This window comes from Nilaparvata lugens, chromosome 4 (genome assembly GCF_014356525.2).
Source record: "Nilaparvata lugens isolate BPH chromosome 4, ASM1435652v1, whole genome shotgun sequence".
NCBI lineage: Eukaryota > Metazoa > Arthropoda > Insecta > Hemiptera > Delphacidae > Nilaparvata > Nilaparvata lugens.
The window spans coordinates 67,050,088-67,075,885 of NC_052507.1; the positions used below are offsets into that span (position 1 = coordinate 67,050,088).

Below are 25,798 nucleotides of genomic sequence, written 5' to 3' on the forward strand. Positions count from 1 at the left end.
TACACATTCATTTGAATTATTAATCTATATTAATAGAACTGTGGATATTATATTGTGGAGAATGGGGTTTGTTGTATAATTCTTACCTTACCGAATCACCAAATATATTTTCAGAACCATGATACTCGACCAGAGTTCAGTCAACGTTTTTTTTTGTATTATTCACGAATAGGGATTCTATTACAGAGTTCCAGTTGAAACTATCCTGAATCAAAAATGATCATTTGAAAAAATAATAGAATGACACGTTTATGACATTCCAGCTGAAATTATTATCTTAAATAATGAATCTATTTTCACGAGTTTGAATACAACATATGGGACTTGTACAATGTACAAGACGTGATTGAAATCCCAAACGCTCACTTCGCTGCCTGAATGAATTACTTTTTTATCTGGTTTGATAAGAAATGTTTTTGAAGCATTCCTCGAATATATTCGAATTTATGCATTTCAAAATAAAAAATATATTCTCTCGGTTGCTTGGCTGAGATTTTCAATTTTATCATTGAATTATCTTCCAGGAGAGAGGTATTCAGAAAGGAGTATCAGCGAGAGATAGAGAGAGAGAGAGAGAGAGCAGGGTGAAAGTAGAGTGTGAGAGAGAGAAGAAAGAATTAAATGAGAACACTAATATGAGACAGTATGAGAATGAGAATATGTGGCTGTGAACTTTTTATAAGATTTGGTACCGGTTGTACAAAAGCCGGTTAAATTTCAACCGTTATCAATTCCACGAGAACCAATCAGAGAAGCCGTCTTATCAGAGACCCTTTCTCAGATGGTTCTCGTGAAGTTGATCACGGTTAAGATTTAAGCGGCTTTTGTGAGACCGGCCCTTGAAGTTGAAATATGAATGCAGAGAACGTTTTTTTTATATATAAAACCACCACTTGATCATAACATGGATATGACAGTATCTGTGGCAGTGCTATGGAACTCCATTGAGAAAGAGTAATTAATTATCTCGTATATTCTTCCTGGAACATCTATGCATGTTTCCTTATAGCAAAGATGATGATATCTCTATAATATTGCTTATTGACTTGAATTATTATTCTTTGAGGATAATATTTACCACTCAACAGATTTCTACTGCTGCATGGCAGTCTAGTTTCGAGAATATAATGTTGACTACACATTGGTAGATTTTATAGTATTGGAAGATTATAAATCATAGGAGACCAGTAGAATTGTATCATATTGATTATAGGTTTATTCTAAATATTATTATTTATGAAATCTTTCTTATTTTATTTATTGATTAGAGAATTCAAAATAAACTATTATTCATTGGAAATATCACTCATACAAATCATACGATCACTATTGTGGCGGTTTAATGAGTAATCCACAATAATATCATTCAATGATTTGTTGCTTCCTTCCAGACTATAATCTCCCCAATGTAAGCAGCCCACCAGTAGACGACATGCTCGTTCCAAAAAATGTGAGTTTTCAGATTGAACGTTTTATTAGCATGTCTTTCTATGACCATACATACATACAATATTTAATATCATATTTATCAATATTTATCTATACATACATTCATTCAATTTTGGTACTCCGCGTTGTACACTTATATTCTTATTTCTGATCAACAAATAATTCCATAGATTCCCAAAACTTGAATGAAGAAGTTTGCATGGTATTTCACCAGTCGTATTCAACTGATTAATATTATTAGTTCATGGAAAAAAATACTGTATAAAATATAAGCATGTTATTCATTAAATGCCTGGAATTGTTGAGTAAATGTTAATCTCTCCATGGCTCATTTGTCTTCGAATCCAAAATTGCACCATGAATATCATTAACGATACATAACAAGATAAAATAATAATAAATTATTGTTATAAAAATATCATCCAGGCAGTACTACTCAAGTGTTTGTCTTCTATTGATTCGCCTGTATTAGAGTTGAATGCGATAATATTTGATGACTTATAGATGGATAAATATTTGTGAGTAGCAGTGGGCCAATATATATTCGCCATAAAGTGGATGAAAGTGTTTTCGAGGATATTATTCGCAGCCATCTCATTTGCGCGATGTATGTGTTTTGCATGGACTTTGCCAACTTAATAACATCCTCATCTGGAACTTAATTAGAGAGTAATCCTTTGGCTTACTAAGTAGAAAGCTCCTTCATGCCAACATGAAAGTAAGATATAATAACCAAAACGCTTGGCTGGTGTGAGACATTACTGTACCTTGTTGAGCAGAGAGCTTAATTATATGGTCTGAAGTTCTTTAAACAAGTATATGATCTCGTCTGAGCTGACCTGCAGTGTAAAGCCCTGCACACACACATCGATTTTTGTTCGTACAATATTTTGCCATCCTTATGAATTCTATCAGATTAAACGGAACTTGACAAACGTCATCTGTTTAATCCAATAGTATTTATAAGGACGGCAAAATATCATACAAACAGAAATCGATGTGTGTGTAGCTAGCCAAAAGGTTCGTACAGATACACGCGCTGCGAACATGAGCAATTCACTTTCAATCAGCTGATTTTATCTGTATTTTAACAGAAACGGTAAGATACAGATATAAAAAAGCTTGGCATCAGCTGATTAAAAGTGAATTGTTCATGTTCGCGGCGCGTGAATCTGTACGCACCTTAAGCTATTTGCCATCACGATTTCACAGCTTATCTTACAAAATCAATTTATATAATTATTTGATTTCAAGAAAACTCGAAGCCAATAGTTGAGCTTAATAGATGAATGTGAACATGGAAAGTAATTAATGAACATCAGATTACTGTGTTTTTAGCCTAGCTTTGAACATGCTACATTCTTATTATCATACTTGTTATCACCGTATTCCATCATACTTGATATTAATTATTGTTCCGTCATTATTCATATGTCTGTTTAACTTGAGTAACTAGGGATAATGGAGTGGTTCCACCTTCATTTTCTACTATTTCAAGTGAAACAGTAGAAAAACTGATCAAAACTAGTGAGCTCCACGGGCTGGAGAACTCGCTCATGAACTACTGTACTGATTTTGAAATTCGCAGCTTGTAATATTATATTATGTGAACCAATAAAACTTCATAGTAAACACTGCACTGGCAATGATTAAAATCCTTCCCACCTACACTTAAAGATATATATATATATATATATATATATATATATAATATATATATATATATATATATATATATATAGACAGAGATTCAGATTCACATTCCTTTATTCATGTGTTCAACAAAACAAAACTCAACTTAAATTCTAGCATCACTTACTAGGCTGTAACTGTACACTTCATAACATTCCTGAAACTAACTTCCGATTGTGAGTGGAATAGGTACCTCTTTCCCCCGTATGGTTTAACAAGTCAGAAATTCAACACAGACAGCTGAAATCACCTGTTGGTGCATAAAGGACATGGAAGATAGAATAGAAACGATTTTTGATCAACAAATATCCTATTATATAAGGCGAGCAATTTCTGTATATCTCTTTATATTTCTATATCTGGTTATCTGGTTATTTATGTTCAACGGATCTCGAATACGGCTCTAACAATTTCTATGAAATTTGGAACATAGTTGGTTTATGATATAAAGATTCGATTGCACTTGGTCTCATCCCTAAGAAAACTCGCTGAAGGACATGAAAATGATAACATTTATTCATCCTTGGAAAAACAGATGATAATATCGTCGTCTGTCGAAACAGAAGATGCATGTTTGGGAGAGAAATTTATTTCCAGCTGTGTAATCAATCAGCGAGAAATGCTAGAAAATTTATTCGGCTTGATCAAAATAATCTGATTTGTTGACATGACATGATAATCCTTCTAAACTGGAGTCTATAGCATAATTCTCAAAGTTGATAATTATTTGACAATTTTAAGTGATTAGTGAGTGTTATTTTATTATTCAATTTGGTTTGTGAATAATCTGAATTAGAACTTTTTGTTTTCAAATGATTGAACTGAAAATTGAACCTGAATTCAAGTGTATGGAACATAACCTACTTTCTGGACTATTTATAGGGCATAAATCAAAATTCAAGGAAGAAACAGTTTTGGGCTGTGTCTGTTAAGTCCTTCCCCAATCATTTTAAAGAATTGTGTTTGGTTTATCAATAGTTAATAAATAAATAACGAACAAAGCTCGGTGCCCCGATATTATATATAACATCAAATATGCATGGATCTCGTCAAGTAGGTCAGGTACAGTAGAAAGGAAATTGATAGACTCTAAAAAATAAATAAAAAGTAAGCAGCTGAATAATAATTAATTATAATTTCGTATGAACTTCCTATATTATCCTGTTGTATCCTGAAAAAAGACGACGAAGTGAGTAAATTTTGTTGGTGGCTCTGTTGTGCGGCTCGATTCGCCGCTAAGTGATTGCACTTCTATGAGAGATTTTCTATTATTAGTTGTCTATAATGTACGCTTATTATAAATCAAAAATATAGAGGAATAGTTCACAGTGAGAAGAAATACTTACTCTGTTTCAGTGACTTCTCAGCTGACAGTTGTATTTGGTTTCAAACCAAACGATAGATTTCAACTCATTACTTGAATCACTGTCACTCAAATTTTAAAAGCATCCGAGAGTTGGCACTCAAGAGTGCCAACTAAGTACTGAGACGAGAGACATTTGGCTTTTATAAATTCCCTGAATAGACACACACTCTTTGAGCTGATTTATATTCAGAGAAAGTATAGATCGATTATTCATTGGGAGAACCTCGTTTGAAGAGAATGGACATAGATTCTACCAGTGTATAGATGAAGTATGATGAATATTAGATGTATAGCTATGGATAAGTATATTAGTATAAGTGTGATCAAGACATTATCATACTGTTTCAGACTCCTTTCTGTGTCTGAAATTTGAGATGGGATAGAGAACTATAACCATTTTTCTGATGAAAATAATTGAATTTGATTCATACAGTTTTCAATACGAAGAATAGAATTTGAAGTATACTTTCTATGTTGTTGTTAAGGTGATGTAGTGGTAGAATCCTATAGCAAATGGAAAGTAGTTGATATTGTAGTAGTTGATAAGAACCACTGATTTACAACAATTTGAGATACCAATTATTTCGGTTGTTGCACGATCATCAATCTCTAGTACATTAGAGTTGACAAGGAATAAACTGAGTTCTACTGGGAGTGAACTGTAGTTCACTAGAAACTGATCATGGATTATCAATCCCCAGTAAACTATAGTTAAATAGGAGTAGCTGTAGCTTACTAGGAGTAAACAGTTTTTTTACTAGAGATTGATTATGATGCAACAATCAAAACTAGTATCTCAAATCATTTTGATAAACCAGTAGTTTAATGTATTTGCTCAGTTGTTTTGATAATATCGAGTAGGTAGTTTTCATTCAATTTGAAGTATGTTCAATTTGGAATTGCTTAGTAGGGATGGGTAGAAGAACTCGCTAATGGAAATATCAAGTTTCAGTTGGATTGCATGTTGTGAGCTAGGCGGTATTGTGCACATTTATCTCATCCAGTTGATTGTCTGGGAAATGTTTGGTGCAGCGAGAGTTCAAAATCCTCAAGACAAAGATGACGACTTGAAAGGGCATTCCAGAAATTTAGAATGTGTGCGCGTATCGCGTACAAAAAAGGATTCCTTACAATACGCTCCCTCCTACCATGACTACTGTCCTTTCAAATTTCCTGTCTACTCCAAGCCACATTTTTTTTACTGAGTGGAATGGTAGGCAGTAAGATAGAGCTTTAGAAAAAGGCTCCCCTCAGTTCCAAGTGAGGGAAAAGTAGATGGAGGCTGAGACCAGAAAATATGAACTCTGTTGTCTCAAGTTCCTCACCTAGTTTCTCGATCTCCCTCCCACACACAGGATCACGCTCTCTTTTTCCCATTGGTTCATCATACCTGACAAAACAGGAGTGAGAGTCACCTGCTCGTTCATAAATATCCATACAGCAAACAAACGAGCACAGATGCAAAAAGCTTTCAAAATAATAGTCGCAGTTCATATTTTACCCCTTACTTTTCGCTCACAATGCGCTCTGAAATATTACCGTTCTACCGGGAAATTTATCCTCTCGTCTTCAAACTGTAATTCTGAATGCAGCATCTCTCATTTTCGATAGATTACTTTCACATTTATCCGAAATACCGGTATCGCTTTGACTGCCCGTCCGTGAAGCCTACCTCCTCGACGTCTACTCTTCCCCGATAAGACCTACAAACAGAAGCTGTATACTTTATAGACTCCTCGTCAAACCAAGAGTAAGCTACATTTCTGCATAAAATACATCCTATTCGCCAATAACTTCTGTTTGCCTTTGTTGACCTGGTTTAGCATGCAAATAATAATATGGCTTCGAGCAAACAGATCCAACAGTAAATTTTCAGTGAGTTGGATGTAATAACTCTTCATTACAATTTCAGGAATAATTTTGGAACGTCATGATTGTCAAAAGCAGACATTTGATTTACGGGAACGATATCATTAAAGCTCCAGAATATATTACTTTCATCAAATTTTCAGAAGTGAATCAGCATTAGCAATTTCCATTCTCTCGAAATGCAACTTAGTTACTCAGTTGATGTATATCCAAGAACAAAGTAAATATTGGATGCCTCGAATGAAGATTGGAATCCAGTTTATATAACAAACGTTACAAATATTAGTATCTCTCTCATCACTCCATGGAGTTATTATCTTCAACATTTTAATGGAAAGGATAATATTTTACATCCTTCTCTGAAAATCGACAACTCTTTGCAGTAAAACCACCGATCCAACTTCAAATTGTATTAAATTTTCATACTTTGTGAGATTCATTGAATAATAAACTTCATTGTCATTTATTTTAGATCAGAGTATGATCCATCGTACTACTGTATTGCAGCTCACATGCATAGAGAAATATAATCTAATCTATGAAATATTATCGCCATACGTGAATTTCTCATAAGACCATTCTTCGAAACGATAATAATATTCTATTGATCTATTCCCTCTTGAAGTAGAAGATAATAATCTTCGAAAAAACTTATTGACATTATCCTCAGAACTATCTGGCTCTTGATCCTGCATTCATTCGAGAAAGAAGTATTGACATATATTTCTTAGATAATGATTCCTCACAGAATAAAGAGGTAGAGGGAGGAAATGAAATCCAGAGAGGAGAAATCTAATGCTAGAGAGAAGAAGAAACGTGGATGATGGATATAACAGAAAAAGAAACAGAATTGAAGACTGCCTATTAAGAGCACGCCTGAAGGAAATTGTGATGAGAGAGGAGCTTGGAAGCTTCTCACTTCTAATGTTGAACTGAGGGAACAGGAAATTATTATGGAAAAGAAAAGCTCACCGAGGTTTGTCGAGAATGGGGTGGAGTGCAGTGGTAAATCTGCAGACGAGTGATAATGATGCCGATGAAAATGTAAAGAAACCCAATTTATTTAACTCTCTATTTACTTTTACTTCAACTTTTACTTTTACTTTTATTTAACTCTCTTTTACTTTCTTAAATTTATTTAATGCACAAAAATAAAAATGTATTTTTCAAAAAATCTCTCTTCTCACAAACTAAAAAAAATATTTAAAAAATGTATTATTATTTAAAATTTAAAAATTATTTTTTTTAGTTTGTGGAAAGAGAGATTTTTTCGAAAAATACAGTTTTGTTTTAGAATTAGAGTGAATTTATTACGCTCAGACAAATCTCCTGTCTCATCCAGATATTGTATGAAGTGGAAATTGGACTCTGAAGTGAAAGGGAAATCTTAACCTTATTCTTTTTTGAAACTTTTATTTGTAAAAATTTGGGAGAAGACAGTTTTGGGCTATGCCTGTTGTCTTCTCCCAATCATATTATATTTATTATAATTATGATCTGTAATGCCAATGGAATAAATAAATAAAATTGTTTTCAAAAACGTAAGAGAAGATTTAGAATCGAAGTGAATATTAGAATAAAATAACTTACTCCTTTTTAATCAGAATAAATAGTTTCACATGAATGCAAATAGAATAATATAAATATTATATCAGGCTAGGCTACAAATCTTAAACTATTTCATCCATTTCTCATTCCAGTCTATTCATACTTATTCCACTCTGTACTCTTCAAGTCTTATACTTTTCACTCTTAGTCCCGGCTGCACAAAAGCAGGTTAAAATTTTAATTGTGATCAATTTCATGAGAACCAAATAGAGGAAGCTTTTTCAAAAAGAAGGGTTTCCTGACTGGTTCTCATAAAATTAATCACAATTAAAATTGAACCAGTTTTTGTGGAACCGGCACTGAATCTGATTAAATACAGATAATTTTCTTGGTTCCACAGTGTTCTGAATATCATTGACCATTTTAGAACATACTCATTTTTGAAAGAATATCATTGGAATTGAAATTCGAAATGCTGAGCATATACTCTGTAGAAAATGATGTAACTGAAACTAATCTACTAATCAGTCCCTTATTGAGAGTAAAATCCAATATCCCGTTAATTGATAGCTCCACAGCTTGAGGGAACAATTTGGGTTTGATGATAAATTATTATCTGAATCGATCTGTCGTTCGTTTATGGCGCATAATTACATGCAGGATCGGAGATGCCTGCAGTGTGCACTTTTGACTAGCTGATAATTTATGACGCGGAACATCAACTTAACGGTCATTTAGCGCCTACTACTAAATGTCAAGCTGATTTGGACGCAGTTTTGCCGTTCAGCTGTGACAAATAGCCTGTGTACATCCGTGACAAGAAACAAGCCAGCTTTCAAGCCGTGAATTATAATCGGCAAAAACATGCTTCTGACAAATCCCGGCCTTGTTTTAGCACAAGAAAAACGTTGCTCAAATTAATAGAGAACTTGGCTGGTGTCAACAGCTGAAGCCAGATGTGAGCTACTTGCGATGCGATTCTCGACAAACGGACGAAATCCGTCCAATTAAAAATTTGTCTCATTCTGAATTCTCTTGTAATAGGTTTTACCAATCACTATGTCCAGAAATATCTATTGCATCTAACTGCATCTGCAACAAATCTGTATAGAACGTGGAATACATCATGTATCACGTTCCTTTCTCCTTGAAAAATTTGTTTAATGAATAACGAAATGATTGACGTGAGTTTAACTTCATACGGAATTGATGGTCAACCCACATAATCCCTAAGCTTGTGCGTAGGTAGCCTACTGTCTGTAGAGACAGTAACTAAATAATTGATGTATAGTATGATGCACAATATAATGTGTATTAATATAGGTACTAAATACCTATTAAATTTATGTTTCGAATTTAGTTCAGGTTAAAGTTTTATGTGGGTTCCGAACCACGAGGATATTATTTTGCAGCTCTAAACTGTCTCCCTTTCAACGGTGAATACGATTACATTTTTCATGGCGCATATATTCATATGTGCCATAAATAAGGTACATTCTTATAGGTGAAAGAGTGAGGGTTGACAGAGATGAAAACGATCTTGCCCGTGAGAAGAGTTACTTCCATAGTTGGTCTTTTTCTTTTCAATATTATGGAAATATTCAGCTTACACATGAAAAGTACACTATAAGAGTATTTTGAATCCTCGAAGCTCGTTGCTTGTGTTCGAACACTGCTCCTTCAAGTATGTTTATGAGATTCATTGTTATCTCAAGGTCATATTTTCTCGTCCTTAGCCATCTATTTTGTTGTAAGTGGAGAGAATATAATTCAAATTGAACGAAGATTTGAATTCACTGAAATGGAATTATTTTAATACTCTTTATAGACTCATTTTTATAGATAACGCTAATCCATAAGAATACGGAGCAATTAAATATTACAGATGAGACGACCCAGGATCGTGTTAACTGGTGACTGCGTGTTAGGAGAGCCGACCCCAAATGATGGGAATAAGGCAAGGAGAAGAGAGAGAGACTTTTAATCTAGAGAATCATGACATAGATAATTCAAATGGTGATTTAAATCTTTGAAAGTATACCCTGTCTGTTCTAACAAATTGCCTAAATGGACTGGAAAGCAGTAAAGACATTCGACCATCATTATCAATTTCAAAGCAGGCTGTTGAAAGGTTATCTTCCGTCTCAGTCAACCATGAATCAATGAGAATACGTTATTGAATACGTGCTCAGAATGGTAACGGAAGTTTCTCATGAATGGCTAGACGTGCCTTTTATAAAAGTGAGACATTCAGATGTACGCTTTGTTATCACCACTTTTGCGATAATACCATTCGTATATCCTTCACTTGGTGTAGTATCGCCTACAATCTGCGTTGTTGAATATTGAAATCCGATGATTTATTGGAGCTGGTATTGGAGTGGAATGTTCACCAATTTGAATTTATCGTTCTATATTCCACTGAAACCATCTTTGATTTCCCAATACGAATGCCAACGTCACCACTACCACCTCCATAACCTCACTACAGATGCTACCAGAACATCATCTCTACCAGAATATTGCTTGTACAACACTATAATCATTGAGATATTGCTTTTTCCAATACTTAAACCAAAAAGACTGTCAAATTTGAATATGAGAACACAAGTAGAAATTGTCAACCACTTTTATTATACTGTATTGTTGAAAGCTGAAAGTCAAGCAGAGCAAACTGGTTAATTTGATTAAATTCAAATTTCAGTGATAGATAATTGGTATTGATGCCAACACACCATAAATAGACAGATTTCATGAATTTATAGCAATGTGCAGTCAATTGTTTGAGTAAATAAGCAATTTCATTCATTAACTGACTGGAGAAGCCTACTTTCAAACAGCAAGCATCCATTTTCAACAGTGTAGATCGGAAATTAATATTTTCTTGGTTAGGAAGAACATGTGGGTTGGGTTTTATTATACGGTAAAAAAGGTTTGATTTGTGGTGTAATTGTTCATATTATGTTATTTTTATCAAGGATGGTGACTTTAAATTTTTTTTTGTATTCTGAGTATAATACTCTCTATACAGTGAACAGCAAAATGGAATGTTGGCACTTCAATGTGGGGATATGAATCGCAGTGGTCGATATTGAAGTGATAAATTATTTTAATAAATTTAGATATTTTTCAAATTTATATAACTTTTTCAACAATACATAAGAATGATTCTCATAATGATATTAGAATTATCAATCATAAAATGATTAAAAGATTATTTAAATTCCATCCCCAATCATTATGGCTATTTTATACCATTATTTATTCCATATATCTCAACTGATACAAATTATTTCGAAAAGTGAAGCGAATATCGAAGTCTTAAACCATAAATGATTCCTGGTTTTGCAGAAGAAGACTATTGAGGATTCTAAAGGACTGAAGTTTTTAGAAGAGAGAGGTGTATAAAATACGGCATCCTAATACAAGTTGGATTCCACCCATAAAACTTGAACGTGATGCATTAGATTCAGTTGCAGTTCCATGACATGACATGTTTTCCAGCTTTGAAGGATATCGAGTCTGCAGACATAAACGTTCATTTCCTTCACGTGCGAGGGCGCCTGAACTCATCCCGTTATATTGATACTAAAATATTTCATCTTAATCAACAACATTGTCTTGGGCATAGTTGTAGAAACAATTTGTAGTTCGGGTATTCCATTTAATTTAATGTATGATGATTTTCCAATTCCATTTAAATTGTTATATTAACTTGACTCAACTTTGCTCAGCATATATTTTATGAAATGAACAACTCCGTCACAGTGGGGAGGTCGAAGAAGTTCCATGGGAACATCCACGACTGATGGAAGCTATTAAAACTTCAATTTTTTAGTTGATGAACGGTAACCCCCTTGCGATCAAGTTTAATGTTTTAACAGCTTATTTGCAATAAATATTTGATTTTTGACATATTTGATATCTCGCATTATACTGCTCTCAACAACTGAGACAACAATGCGAAAACGCTAATTATTGTTTATGATCTAGAAATAACTGAGTGAGTACTCATCAGCTATCAGTTCAAACTGGATATCACTAGGCCTACACGTAGAAGAATGTTTGAAAGATTTCGCAGTAATCTTCACAGGTTTTCTCTGAATTATTAATTTTTCAAGAACAGAAATGAAAATTCCATCCTCCACAACATCTGTGACTTACGAGTATTCGTTGAGGATCATGAAGCCAACTATTATAAATAACGTTCTCCAAGTCTTTTTTTGAACAGTTGGGCAGTTGGAGCTACACTTAACTTCCATTCCAGTACATTTTGTAGTGTTTATTGTCGTAGCGCATGGATACAACTCATGTATTATGGAAGCGAAGAAATCATCTGCAGGAGTAGAATCTTGCAAACTCGGACCAAGAAAACGTATAAGATTGTTTTATTCTATGCTCGGACTTCCAAACAGTTCTCAACGGCTATTGTTATGTGGTCACATATATGTGCTCACATACCAGAAGCAAAATGGTCTACAGGCAGACAACGCATGAGTTCAGATCTTGAAAGGATTCCTTTCAGTTAGAAACATCGAGCTTTCCCCTACAAGCGTTATGTTGCAGAGATAATAATGTGATAGATTTCGTTGGTGTTTTACGGTACTGTAGACACTAGGAGAAGAATTTGAAGACGCATCTAGAAATTCACAATAATTGATCATAATTATCATGCTTCAGATTTCTTGACACTATTCTGGATAAGAGCTCCTGGAATTGAGGATGACTTTAATAAAAGAATATTCTCATTCATTCATTCAAACATTAAACACAACATAACTTATAGAAAAGTACCACATGCTTAACCCCGAAACTTTTTTGTTTGAATATTGGAGGAAGTTTCTGTGCGATAAAAATTTGGAAATTTAAAATTCTACACATTCTTGAAATTTTCATATCAAACGGATTAGTACTATTGATTTTTATGATATTAGTTATAGATTTTGTATCGTTGCTCAAAATCATGATCGTCTCAACCAGTATTTTATCACTGGATTCTTTTAATAGAGCTTTTTTGTCATTGATCATGATTCATATCGATGTGATAAATCACCAAAATGTTATTTCCAGACTCTTGAGATGAGCTATTAAGATAAGACTGTAGCCTCCATATTTTTATTGCTCCGTATGAACACTTTCTCTAAGCGAGCCGATAAGAGATCCTTATTTGTTATTTATAGACTACACTATGGAAAAAGATTCTGTTCTTGTAGATATTGTAGAACATTGGTGAGTCAAGCGATGTGTATAAGATCAATAGAACTTTTTATGGTTGGTTGGATACTGTGCAATATGATCAGTACAAGAATTTGATATTTTCCCTAAATATCTATTTTACTCCTTATGACACCAATTTATTCTATTCCCATAAAAATATGGTTCAAATTTGGGATAGTCACTATATTTCCAAATTAATTGGATCGTCTTCACATTTGGAAAACAGCCGTAAGTCTATTCACCAACCTTAAATTTCTTACAAAATCATTTTGTAAAGTCACCTATTCGAATAATATACTAGATTTCCTATGAATAGACATGATCGAATAATTCAGAGACTATAGTCCATAATAAGAACAATATTTCATGATATAATGTTCTAAGAAATTTCGAAGATAATAATTCTCCAATGACATAGTAGAAGAAAATAAATCACTTCCCTTGTCTTTCGTCTGTAGCTACAATCTATCTCAACAGTTTGAGACTTTGTTTACAGCTGATGAAGCACAAACTTGAAGTTTTGCAATGAGGGTGCGCTTTTGAAGATTATAGTGTCTTGAGATGTTACAGTTCATGACGGACGATCCCCGCCATTTGCGGCTTGATATATATTTTCATTCTTGGTTTATTTCTGAATGAAAAGTTCCACCTCTCAGATATCGATTCAATGAATTCGTCGTAACAAGCTTGTTACTATCGTCTCCAGTATGCTTCTGATCCAACCAATTTGCCATAAAGCTGTGAGCTCCAGATTGAGTTGTAGTCGAAGTTGTTGAAAACACATTTGCCATTGATCTCTCGTTACTGCCTGTTTGAGTTGCACGATCCCCCACTCTCTTCAATCATTGAGTCATCACCTCGACAGTAATTCTATTTTAGTATCGTGTTCAGAAACTGAAAAGAAATAAAATCTTTATGTCAAGAAAAGGATGATGGGGGATCGACTCCTTGTAAATGAACATTTTCCTTTCCAAAATAACCTTTTCATGTCTGCAATTTAGCAGTCCTCATGTTGAAGATGTTCTACGCTTTGCAGTGATGTATGATGTATGAATATAGAAAGCCGACAATGTGAAAAGATCGTTATAAAAATAATGGGGATTGACGTAATGCGGTATCAATTCAAATGCATAGGGGTTGATGAAACTGTTTAATGAAGATTTGAAGAATTCAAAATTAATCTGAAGGCATCTTTACACGTAGAGATTAACACCAAGTCTGGCTGGACCTCCATTTAAGAAATAATGCAAATTGATTTGGTTTTGATTCAAATGTATAAGGGTTGAAGGATTTGCCTAATAAAGATTTGAAGAACTAGAAATTTATTTCAAGGCGTCTTCACGGTTGGAGATCAACCCCATTCTGGCTGGACTGACAGCTGATCACAAAATGTAGTGGCACCTTTAAATTTGTATTGTTGACCGAGCGAAGTGAGAAATTCAAGTCGACAGTTTTTCATTTTTCTTTATGTTTATATGTTTTTATGTTCTTCATTTACGGCGAAACGCAGCAATAGATTTTCATAAAATTCGACAGGAATGTCACCTCAGGTACAGGTATTGTACATTGAACTTTTGAATTTCGCGTTGACATATATAAGGTTTTATGACATTTTGTATTTTAAGGATAATACAAAAGGAGAAAGAGTCTTCTTCGAACGCCAATATTACCGTAAAAATCAGACTATAGGATTATTCATCATACATCAGCTGTTGAGTGGATTATTAATATTTCAAGCAATGAGGTATGCAATTTATAACTCGAAGTAGCATTAATTATATTTTCTCCCGACTTTTCTTCACCTTCAACTCGGTTACAGTAACTATATTACCCACAGTATGGCCATTGACTGTCACGTGTTACAAATCCGTCATTAAGATTCCAAACAAACTTCATAGTCCTATCTTATTGCATTGGAAATTTGGAACTTACCACTTCTTTTACCGATTGGAAACATACTTTGAACTTCCGTTGAGTTTCGTATAACATTTTGGGAGGAAAATTGATTATACTCTAATATGGACAAATAAAGTCTGTTTATTTAAATAACACTAATATCATCAATTTTTCCTCCCTCGGGCTCCTCGTGGATCACTTTTTGAAAACCACTGATCTAGATAAATATGCAGAAAGATAGAGTTCGGTAAAAGAAGTGATAAGTTCCAAATTTCCAATGCAATAAGATAGGACTATAAAGTTTGTTTGGAATCGTAATGGCGAATTTGTACCACGTGATCGAGCTAGCCAACAAAATGTGTGACAGTCAATGGCTATACTGTTTGCAATATAGTTACTGTAAACTTCGTAAGCTCTCGATGATAGTGGCATAGTTGTTTACAACAAATTATTGTTGATACAACAACCCAAACAACCATCAATTGTTCATACACCGATATCTCGCCGACACGTCAAGACAGGACATAATCCACTCTGTTGAACAGTATAAGTATATAAGAGGAGGTTGTGGTTTCCAACTGCGCGAGGTCTACTGTTCACAGAACTACTAGTATTTGAAGTTTTGAGGTATACTAATTGGGATTTTATGAAATTTGTTGGGAAGGTGAGACTAGATAAAGGTCGTCTGGAGGAAGGCGAGGAGATTATTAGTCGGATGGTTGAAAATATTGAGCAAATAACAATAAACTCAGTGAATATTGCATACATCCAATCAGAAGCTACCACAATATCTAGCCTAATCCATCCAAAATTGAGAATTAGATGATTCTTCCTTCTTTCACAATATCATGTGAAGGAGTAGGATAGGCAACCCGCACATCATCTATGTGTAGTAGTAGTAGTCTGGGAAAACAAGTTTTCCAAGTTGTAATCATTAATTTGGCCATGCAATAGAGCTTGATTGAAACCACCCTAGAATTTGAAAAACGCTATTTTTAAAAAAATAGATTGATTGAGTATTTTGCATAATACATCAAATAATATAGTTTCACAAGTTAATAGTTCAATCAGTAGTGCTTAGTTGAAACCACCCTAAAATTCGAAAATCTCTATTCAAACTGAAATGGTTAATAATATAGCATAATTAATTGATCAAATATGGTCTTGAAAGAATACAGAAGCAGAAGAGAAGATATTTCGAGAATTAAAAGAAGCTTTCCTTGAAATAGTTGTATTAAGTCATCCCGATATGAGCCAGCCATTTTACATAAACGTAGACGCCTCAGATTACGCCATAGGAGCAGAAATATTTCAGAAAAGTGCCGAAGGAGACAAAGGAGTACTAGCTTTTTTCAGTAAAACCCTAAATCCAGCACAAAGACGCTATTCGATTACAGAAAAGGAGTTACTAAGTATAGTAGAAGTCTGTAAAAAATACCGCACGCTGCTGTTGGGAAATAAAATTTATATCAATACCGACCATAAAGCTCTTACATTTTTTAAAACAGCTAAATTAAACCACAACAGACTGTCAAGATGGTTTCTCGCTCTTCAAGAGTTTGACCTCGATCTCACACACTTACCAGGAAAGCAAAATCAAACAGCCGATTTTCTATCCCGAGAATTAGATGCCACATACTGTAACGACACAAACCTGAAATGCTATGCAATGGAAATGGACGAAAGCATACCATATCCCGAAAATATCAAACCTCAAGTCTACAAGAATACACTAACACCCAGAAGGATTCAGAATGCGCAAAAAGAAGACCCTAAGCTATCCCAAATTTTAGAAATACTGGAGGAAGGACCATCTGAACCGCCCCACTACCTGCGACAGTACACACGATACCGTGGATTCCTATTTCACCGCACCACACCACAAGGTTATAATTGGAGAATCATAATACCTAAGGAAATAGCGGAAGAAGTGATTAAGGAAACACATGAGAGAATTGGCCACTTTGGAGTAAGAAAAACGATATGTACACTAAAAGAAGCCTGTTATCTGAAAGGTATGCACAAAAAGGTAGTCAAAGTGTTAAGAGCATGCGACCTATGTCAGAAAACAAAACATTTAAAATATCAAGTCAGAGGAGCAATGATACCTATATTGCCGACCGCCCCATTGGAGTTAGTATCAGCCGACATTTATGGTCCTCTACCCCTAGCACAACATGGGAAGAAATATATATTCGTATTAACATGCACATTCTCTAAATACACCATGTTCTTTCCCATCGGTAAGCTAACAGGGGAAGTCCTAGCAAATTGCATAGTGAATAAGTGGACTCCGCAAGTAGGAAAACCTAAGCGCATCCTATCAGATAATGCATCATATTTTTGTAGCAAACCATGGAAAAGAATACTTGACCTGGCTGATATAAAAATATCTCGAACTTCCACATATTCTCCTAGTTCGAACCCCGTGGAGCGCCGCATGGCAGAAATCTCACGATTCATGAGGGCGTACTGCGCTGAAAAACATCAAAGTTGGGTTAGATATCTACCGTTCTTGGAAGAATGTTTCAACAATTGCATCAATGAAAACACAGGATATACACCAGTAGAGGTTATTTTCGGAGAAAGAAATAAAATGTTTATTGAAAAGTTAATAGATTTCCCACCGTCGAATGCTTTAACTCATCCTAACCTAGACATCTGTCACATTGTACAACAGAGATTAGAAAGGTCAGCGACCTCGCGAAAGCATTATCATGACAATAAATCCAAGCAATTTTAAATACAGTGTCGGAGATGAAATACTTTTAAAAAGCCATAGATTATCCAATGCATTGGAAAAAACGACCAGAAAATTCTTCCATATTTATACTGGACCATACAAAATTGCAGCCGTAACTGAACGTAATACCGTTCAGTTGTATGAAGAAAGCAAACCAAATTTAACTTGGTGGGAAAATATTTCTAATCTCAAACCGTATTATCGAGACAATAAGCGATAAGAATATAAACAATAATATTTGGATTCATGGACCTACCTGTCAAAAAATACGTACCAAACAAACACCAGGCAACACACTTATTTCGCAGACGAGTATCCACTTCGAATAACAACACCTGAAAATAAAGAAATAAAAAATTTAGAAACCATTTTTAACATCTTTCTTATTAATGAAACAAGAGAATAAATAACTTCTAATGTTAAAAGCCAACTTACCTTCATGTAGCAGGAAGAAACATCAAGATGGCGACAAGTGACAAACCGAAGCCAACGTAAACCAGCTGTCCACTACGAAAACCAGAGTAGTCAATGCCTATTAAATCACCAAAGTTGATACCCCGAACAAGAAGATCAAGTGTCATATAAATGTGAATTGCATGTAGAGATATTATAAAGATATTATATTATTATTATTTATGTATAAACTATTAAGAAAATCACTAAAATTATCCGCCAAATGATCAAACCGCATAGTTACCACCAAAAGCATTAATCCCAAGTCTCAATGTATTAGAGGAATAAGAAGTTCTTGTTGATAAAACCTACCAAAGATTATCCTTAAAAATATCCATTATATGAAAACAAAGCCCAATTTCTGCAAGAGAATGAAATGAAAATGTACAAGTCACTGTTCTATGTTGAGGGAGAAAATATGTTATACTCTGCAAGTCGGAGAATTATCAGTTTGTTAGGTTGGCAATGATTTTGCACCAACATTCAAATGTGCTTCTGGCCTGAGGGCAGAGCGTGGATTAGAAAAAAGATTTATATTATGTATGGAGGAGGAGATAGTTTATATTGTATTGTGTGTAGAAGGAGATTGGCCGATGTAAGGCATATGTATTTGAATTGAATTTATTTATTGTTGTATATGTTGTTGAATTGTTAGGAGGTAGGATTCTCAGTGGAGTTATTAGCAGACTTTGTAACATGTATGATTTCTGATCAAAAACCAACTGGATCATAAAATTTATATTATATTCTCGAATTGTCGTTTTAAATCAGAAATCAGAGGGCGTTTGTGTCACGTGGTAATTTGAAACCACCAAATATTTCTAAATGAGCCAATAAAATGTAATAGAACTATAAAATTGGAAAGAAGGTTAGACCTATCTAAAGAGTAAATCAACTCAAATCAAGTATTATTAGTGATTAGGAGTAATAGCATTATCAACAACGATAAGAAAACATGTATTATTGTGATTTAATAATTATGAGAACCCATTGGTAAGATCAAAAAATTATAAAGCGGCATAATTATTATTGGCGGATTACAAAAAAAAAAAAAATAAAATAAAATGCATGAACATTGAGGTTAGAGTTACTTGTTTACGTTTTGAAAAGAATTAGTCGATCTTGGATAAATCGATAATTATCCGAACCAATACTGAACGAATCAGCTGATTATTCGATCAACCCATATGACCGGTTGAATCATATAAAATTCACTCATAAAAGATATATTATGTATACTAAAGGAAGTCGATGTGTAGAAATACAAATAACTATTATTTCTATACAAGTATTTATTACAATCCAAAAAAGCATGATAAATCAAGAGTATAAAAAACTCATATAAAAACAAAATGTATTATCTATTAAAATCATATGGTACGATTTATTTATGAATTCAATTTAAGATAAATACCCCATATATCTGTATAAAAACTTCTTTTATTTAATTTTTTCTATTATAAAGCCGAGGAAGCCCTGATTCCCAAGGCAACCAATTGTATTGAGTCTATTAAATTGAAGGCCAATCAGAGAGTAGCTTATAGAATTATTCTAGGAAGAAGCAAATTTTTCTGAAAACCTCTTTCTTCTGGCTTAAGATCCTGACCCGAGAGGATGCACATGGAGTTTAGGGTTTTTTCTTCTTCCTTTTAAAAAATTTTTAATGAATTATTAAGCCAAACCCTTTTTTAAATGTAATGTATGTTTGTTGAATGTTAATTGTTTGTGAACTCAGTGCTGTCAAGGAGTTCGTAATTGTAAAGATTCCCATAAAAATAGCTTTAATTCGAAAGAAACTTATAAAAATCTGGATCACGCGTTAGCCCAGCAGTGACGAAAAGGAGCCTGCCCAATTAATTATTGGAAATAATTAATTCAATCCACGAGAACATCTAGAACTTCAGTCAGTGAGTGATAAGTCAAACCAAATGAGCTCATTTTTTCTGCGTTCAGTGGGGTAGTAATTAACAAAAAAGCGCTATTTCAATTAATTTGAATTAAAATTAAGAGTCACCACGTGTTGAACAATATCACATAGTTCATAAGAACATTTATAAATTTATTTATTATATGTAGGAAGCTTACTTCCATGCACAGCCCGAACTCATATAAATCCCTGAGATCTCATGTTTGAATATTAATTTATTAATTATAAATTTGTTTGTTGAACCAAGTATAGTATATCAAACCTATAGACCGAACAGGTTTTTATTTGCAGAATTTCGTATTGATTGGAAGTCTAAATATCAGCATTAAATATAATATATTTATAAATTTGAAACATACTATTGTGAATATTAGCGAAACCTGTGATAATTACTCAGATTCTAGAAAACATTTATTTAAGTAAATTATAGTTATACCGAATATTTTATGCACATCTTTTTTATGGGAATATATTTTGTGTTTTATGTCAGCATACAAACTTATAGAATTTTTATTATATCCTAACTCATCTTGTGTTATATAGTTTGAGCTGTTTTGGTACCAACAAATATTTAGCAGCACTTAAAATTATTGAATCAAGTGATATTAAGCTTATTCAGAGCACTCAATATTTATCATCCTTTGATGATACCCATCTCATATAGCCAGAACAAGTATATTAAGAAATTATATTAATAAGGTTCCAGTTATATCATATAAGGATCCAGAGAGCTTCAAGAACTGGCGTTGTAAGTTCTAAGGAATTTTGAAAGGGTATATTGGTGAATACTTGTATTCACGACGAGCGTTTTAAGAATCAACTAGAAACAACTATAGTTGGTCCTGATTATTCTCTAGTGGTACATGGTTACTGATAATCAGTCATCAAATATTCTTTTAATTTCCTTACTGGTATTCTTCAAGAACTTCATAGAAGCAGCGGTAAGAATTACCAATTACCGATCACTGAACCTTATGGTGATTATTTGTATTTATAAAATTCATGTTTCTACCACTGAGCTAGAGCTGAGGTTTGAACCCAGTAATTTTGCGAGCCGGAAGGCCTTAATTTTTGTGAATTTATTCGCAAAAGAGGGAATTTAGAGACTGCTCTTATAAATACCAGAAACATCGTATTATCTGTGAAGGAATTACAATCTACAACTTCTCATAATAGCTTCATAACGTGGGACTCTATCATAAGAGATAACCCCCCCAGGAGCACAACTTCACAAATTGTATCAAGACTGATTTATACATGAAATCGCGAATCAAAGTAACAGTGAAAGATGCTGCGTGAAACATCAGTGCTAAAATTTTCCACTCTTGTGGATTAGACAATTTATCAGGTGACTGAGCTTGAAAGTCTTGCATCCCTTGAAGTCAAATCCCGTTACAAATTACTTTGCATGCACACAAGTACCTGACTGGACTCTGGTAGCCAGACGTTTGCATTGCCTGACAAACTTTTCCCATCAAACGGCACAAGCTTCAGGAAAGCCCAAATGTGTTCTCGTACTCCTACACTCGAAGCTAGGTGTATGCCCACTGCTCTGCCCAAGGCCTGCATTGGATTATCATAACTCTTTGTAGACTGCCATAATTGAATTCCTTCCCTGCACAATACCTGAATATCCTCAGATTGGAAATTTGAATATCCCGTATGATACCGCCTGGCATATTGGATGAACAGGAACTGTGGAAATGTTTCTTAATGTGAATATGTTTTCAGTTGATAGATAGATGTGACAGAAAGTGGAATCTACTATATAATAAAGGAAAGAGGCTACTATTAATGAAGGTTATAGGTTACAAAAGAACTGTGTTGTGGAAAAATACTCGAAAGTATCTGCCGATATCAAAATGAGGACATAAAATTTTTTGGACATTTGATAAGACTGCCGGGGGATCGAATGACGAAGAGAAAAACCTACTTTTTGTGAAGAGCGAGAAGACGGGGGAAATTAGGTTGAAAATATACAGAAGGACTTATCTAATGCTGGAATTGATGATGACATAATACTTGACAGAAACTAATCTAGAAGGAGTGTTGAAGAGTGGGAGATACGCTCAGTGGAAATTAAGAGAATGTTGTCTTTTCCCAAGAAAGGAGAGGAGCTATATCGGCCAGCATGAACAAATTTTCAAAGAAGAGACGAAATAAGAATCTGGTATGGCATCTAAAGTAAATTCTCAGGGATTTCCATGTGAATAGAAAGAAAAATAAAAATCTCAGTACCCTTTTTGAATTATTTCATCACAACATCTTTCAACATTGATGTCATTTCCAAGTGATCAAAAGAGTACTGAGATTTTTATTTTTCTTTCTTTTTATATTAAAAGTAGCCCTATACAGAAAAGAGGTAAGGGAATTTGACTCATAATAATAATAAAGGAAAGAATCGTGTTATACATGAACGGGATAGGAATTCACGAGAGATCATCACGTCTGAACTACTCAACTGGGTAATGTTTTTACTATCCAAGTCAATACGAATAAGATTTTGATATCAGTGAGATGTTTTTCTTGAAATAACTGCTTTTCTTCTTGTTTTCTCTAGATTATAGGGATGCGAACCGAATACTATCTTCAATATAGAGTTACTCAGTTTACTGTATCCATTCGACATTGAAATGTGATCTAAAACTTGAAATCATCTTATTTGGTTGAATGACAGAGAGTTGGGAGAATGTATCAATCCATTGCAATAGATTGATGAGTATGAAAGTTTGAACATTCCTGATCATCCGAAGATAAACAGTGGAGTTTAATTCATTCCGAGCTTCATGGAAAAAGAGCTTCAAAAACATACTAAGGACTCTGTACTGAGTAAGCTGGTAGTGACAAAAGTAATTTCATATGAGTGGCAAACTTGATCCATGATGCTGCTGACCCATTTTCACTGAGAAACTAAAAGATAAACTCAATCTCAGTTATTCCAACTACCTTTCATCTTTCAGGAAATGAATTTTATGTTGAAAACTCGAAAGCTATAAAATCGTGATTTTCTGTCTGAAGAAATCTCCATCCACCAACAGTTTGTCAGAATAAAAACTTAATAATTTTTTCGGTGGATGAGTACGGTCTTGTGTGGGATTGAACGATAATTATCATCACAATTAGAAAAAATGCAGAAAGTCTCATTATTAACAAAGTCGATTCCTGGCAAAGAAACATTAACTATCCTTTTGGGGTCACTGCAATTTTTTTTTCACACTCAGTTCCAAATTGAATGAAAAAGACTAAGAAATTGTCAAAAAACCACAGATTTATTGATACTTAGAAAGACCGGTTCCGGTTACTAAACCATTGTCAATCTCTGATAAACTAAAACTGAATACAAGAGCAGAAGAATTTATACTAGTAGGCGAGTACAAGGCATGAACGCCTGCCATTGGCCCAGCTAGACAGTCTCCTCTCACTCAACGGTGTGACAAAATGGCGGCTTAAGCAACAGAATCGCCATGATAACAAAATTCACTTTAAGTACAAAATAAGAACCAAGAAAACAAGTGTGAAAGATAATAAAACAAATATGTGAATGGAAAAACTATTGACTAATGTATGCTTACAATTTCATGATCAAACTAGATTCGTAGTGTTGTATTGGTTGAAATGAATCTGGTCATTTAAACTATACTAGGAATTTTCCTTAATTACTCTTGTTATTTCTAAAGCCTCTAGAATATTTAAAGATCTGCCTTTGTTATTAACATGCAGAAAGTCAACATTCTCCTTAACTGTGAACTTGTGATTATTTGTTATCAAATGTTCTGCAAAGATAGATTCCCCATTTTGATTATTCCAATCTCTGATGTGTTCCTTAATTCTACTTTTGAAACTTCTATCAGTTTGACCCACATAACAAGCATTACAATCACCACATTTAAGTTTGTACACCCCACTTTTATCCCAAATATCAATTTTGTCTTTACTCCAGCTGAATAGACTATTTAAAATCGGTTTGGTCTTGAAAGCAACATGAAATCTATTCCTCTTCAATTCCTTACCTATCTTATCAGATACAAGGCCTAAATATGGTATTGTTATCCAAGTCATCTCCTCACAGTTTGAGCCTACAAAGCTAGAATTTATTGAAATTTGTCTATTAATTTTACTCAATAATCTGTCCACCATACTTTCTTCATACCCATTTGTGACAGTTATCTGTTTAGTTTTAGTGATCTCAATATCAAAATAATGATGGCTCATAGGTATTGTTAGTGCTCTATAGACCATGCTATTGAAAGCAGCAAGTTTGTAAGGAATAGGATGACAAGAATGAAGAGGAATGATAACATCAGCATGGGTTGGTTTTCTGAAAATAGAAAACTTGTCAAAACCAGTGCTATGTTCAGTGAAAATCTGTTCCATATATTTTTTTCAACACAGTCCCAAGTATTACCAATAATGTAAAATCCAAAAAATCTCAACAATGTGCACACTCAAGCTCAAGACAGCCGTAATAAGATCTCCAAAACTTAACGAATAATAGCAATTGCAAGTTAGTGCCAAGAGTGAATCTCTTTTAGTTGTGAGAGGAACATAGTTTGGCGTTTGGCGTCTGGTGTTTTATTTTGATGCAACGGCAGCGAACTCTATAGCACCATAGAGTAAAGATATTTGAGATTATTCGTCTCTGGTAGCACTTTGACGTCTGCAAGGCGTCGAAGGAAACAAGGGATGGCCATTTAGTTGCTTTCCATTTATAACCATCAGAAACGCCTCTTGACGCCGCTAAATGGAAATATATTGTGAGCCCTTGTCGTCTCAATATTCGTCGCACCTCTTCCCTTGAGCGTTATGTGTTGTGCGTGTGCGAGTGTGATCGACGAACATCTTTGACGCCGATCCACTCGGGACTTGGGACCATTCGCTACCCAGAACCAAGCGTCAAAACCAAGTATTTTCTCGATACTTGACACTTTATTCCAAACATCTTTGCGAGGTCGTTCAACTCCTCTCAATAATACTCTTCAAATGAATATTGTATTGTATTGTGAAAACATACTTCTTATAATTATTCTTCCACTCTTACAGGATCTACACATTATTAATTTATTATGTAATTAATAAAAATATATAAAAACTTGAAGTACCGTTTTTTTAAAAACTTCAAAATATTTTAACGACCGTTGGTCATTTATCATTGGTCATTGGTTTATCTGGTATATCATTATCTGGTATTATATCATTATCTGGTATCAACTTGTTTATTTTTTATATTTCAACTCAAAAATGACCAATATGGTCGAGACTAGTCGTTAAAATATTTTAAGTTTTTAATAAAAGGGTACTTCAAGTTTTCTTATTGTTTTCATTAATTGGCTTATAGTAGCCTATATAAGTGGAGTGATTTTATTATTATGTAAGTTTGTTGAATACATAAAAATGTTATGCAACTTCTCCACAATTGAAAAACACTGTTATTGTCCAATCCACTTTCATCGATTTGCATCACAGTGTATAAATTCTTATGATTTTAGCACTGTTTTAGAGTTCAATAAATCCACACATCTTCGTGTAAGTTTGTTGAAGACATATAATTATGTGAAACTCTCACATAAATGACAAACATTGTTATTCTCAAATTCACTAATAATTTGAAATTGAAGAAGCAGCTGAAGATGTGTCAAAT

The 25,798-nt window shown here is 33.9% G+C and overlaps 2 protein-coding genes across 4 annotated transcripts in view; one reads left to right on the forward strand and one right to left on the reverse strand.

Moving 5' to 3' along the window:
* The first annotated feature begins 1,390 nt into the window (after positions 1–1,390).
* Positions 1,391–25,798, forward strand: part of LOC111057212 (tyramine receptor 1) — a 153,366-nt gene continuing 128,958 nt past the window's right edge. Inside the window, exon 1 of one of the 2 annotated variants that reach the window (XM_039426272.1) lies at positions 1,391–1,450. The gene's annotated coding sequence lies outside the window, so the exon portion shown is untranslated. The remainder of the gene's footprint in view (positions 1,451–25,798) is intronic. The other variant, XM_039426274.1, reaches the window with a different exon arrangement.
* Positions 16,802–18,259, reverse strand: LOC120350932. Of its 2 annotated transcripts, none has more exons than XM_039426276.1 (3): positions 18,216–18,259; positions 18,055–18,115; positions 16,802–17,514 (listed from the first exon to the last, which is right to left on the reverse strand). In XM_039426276.1, exons 1-3 carry the CDS (start codon positions 18,219–18,221, stop codon positions 17,189–17,191), a joined length of 393 nt encoding a protein of 130 aa, XP_039282210.1. In that variant the 5' UTR covers positions 18,222–18,259; the 3' UTR covers positions 16,802–17,188. The 2 variants fall into 2 exon arrangements, with proteins under 2 accessions (XP_039282210.1, XP_039282209.1); XM_039426275.1 differs by having other exon boundaries at positions 18,037–18,115.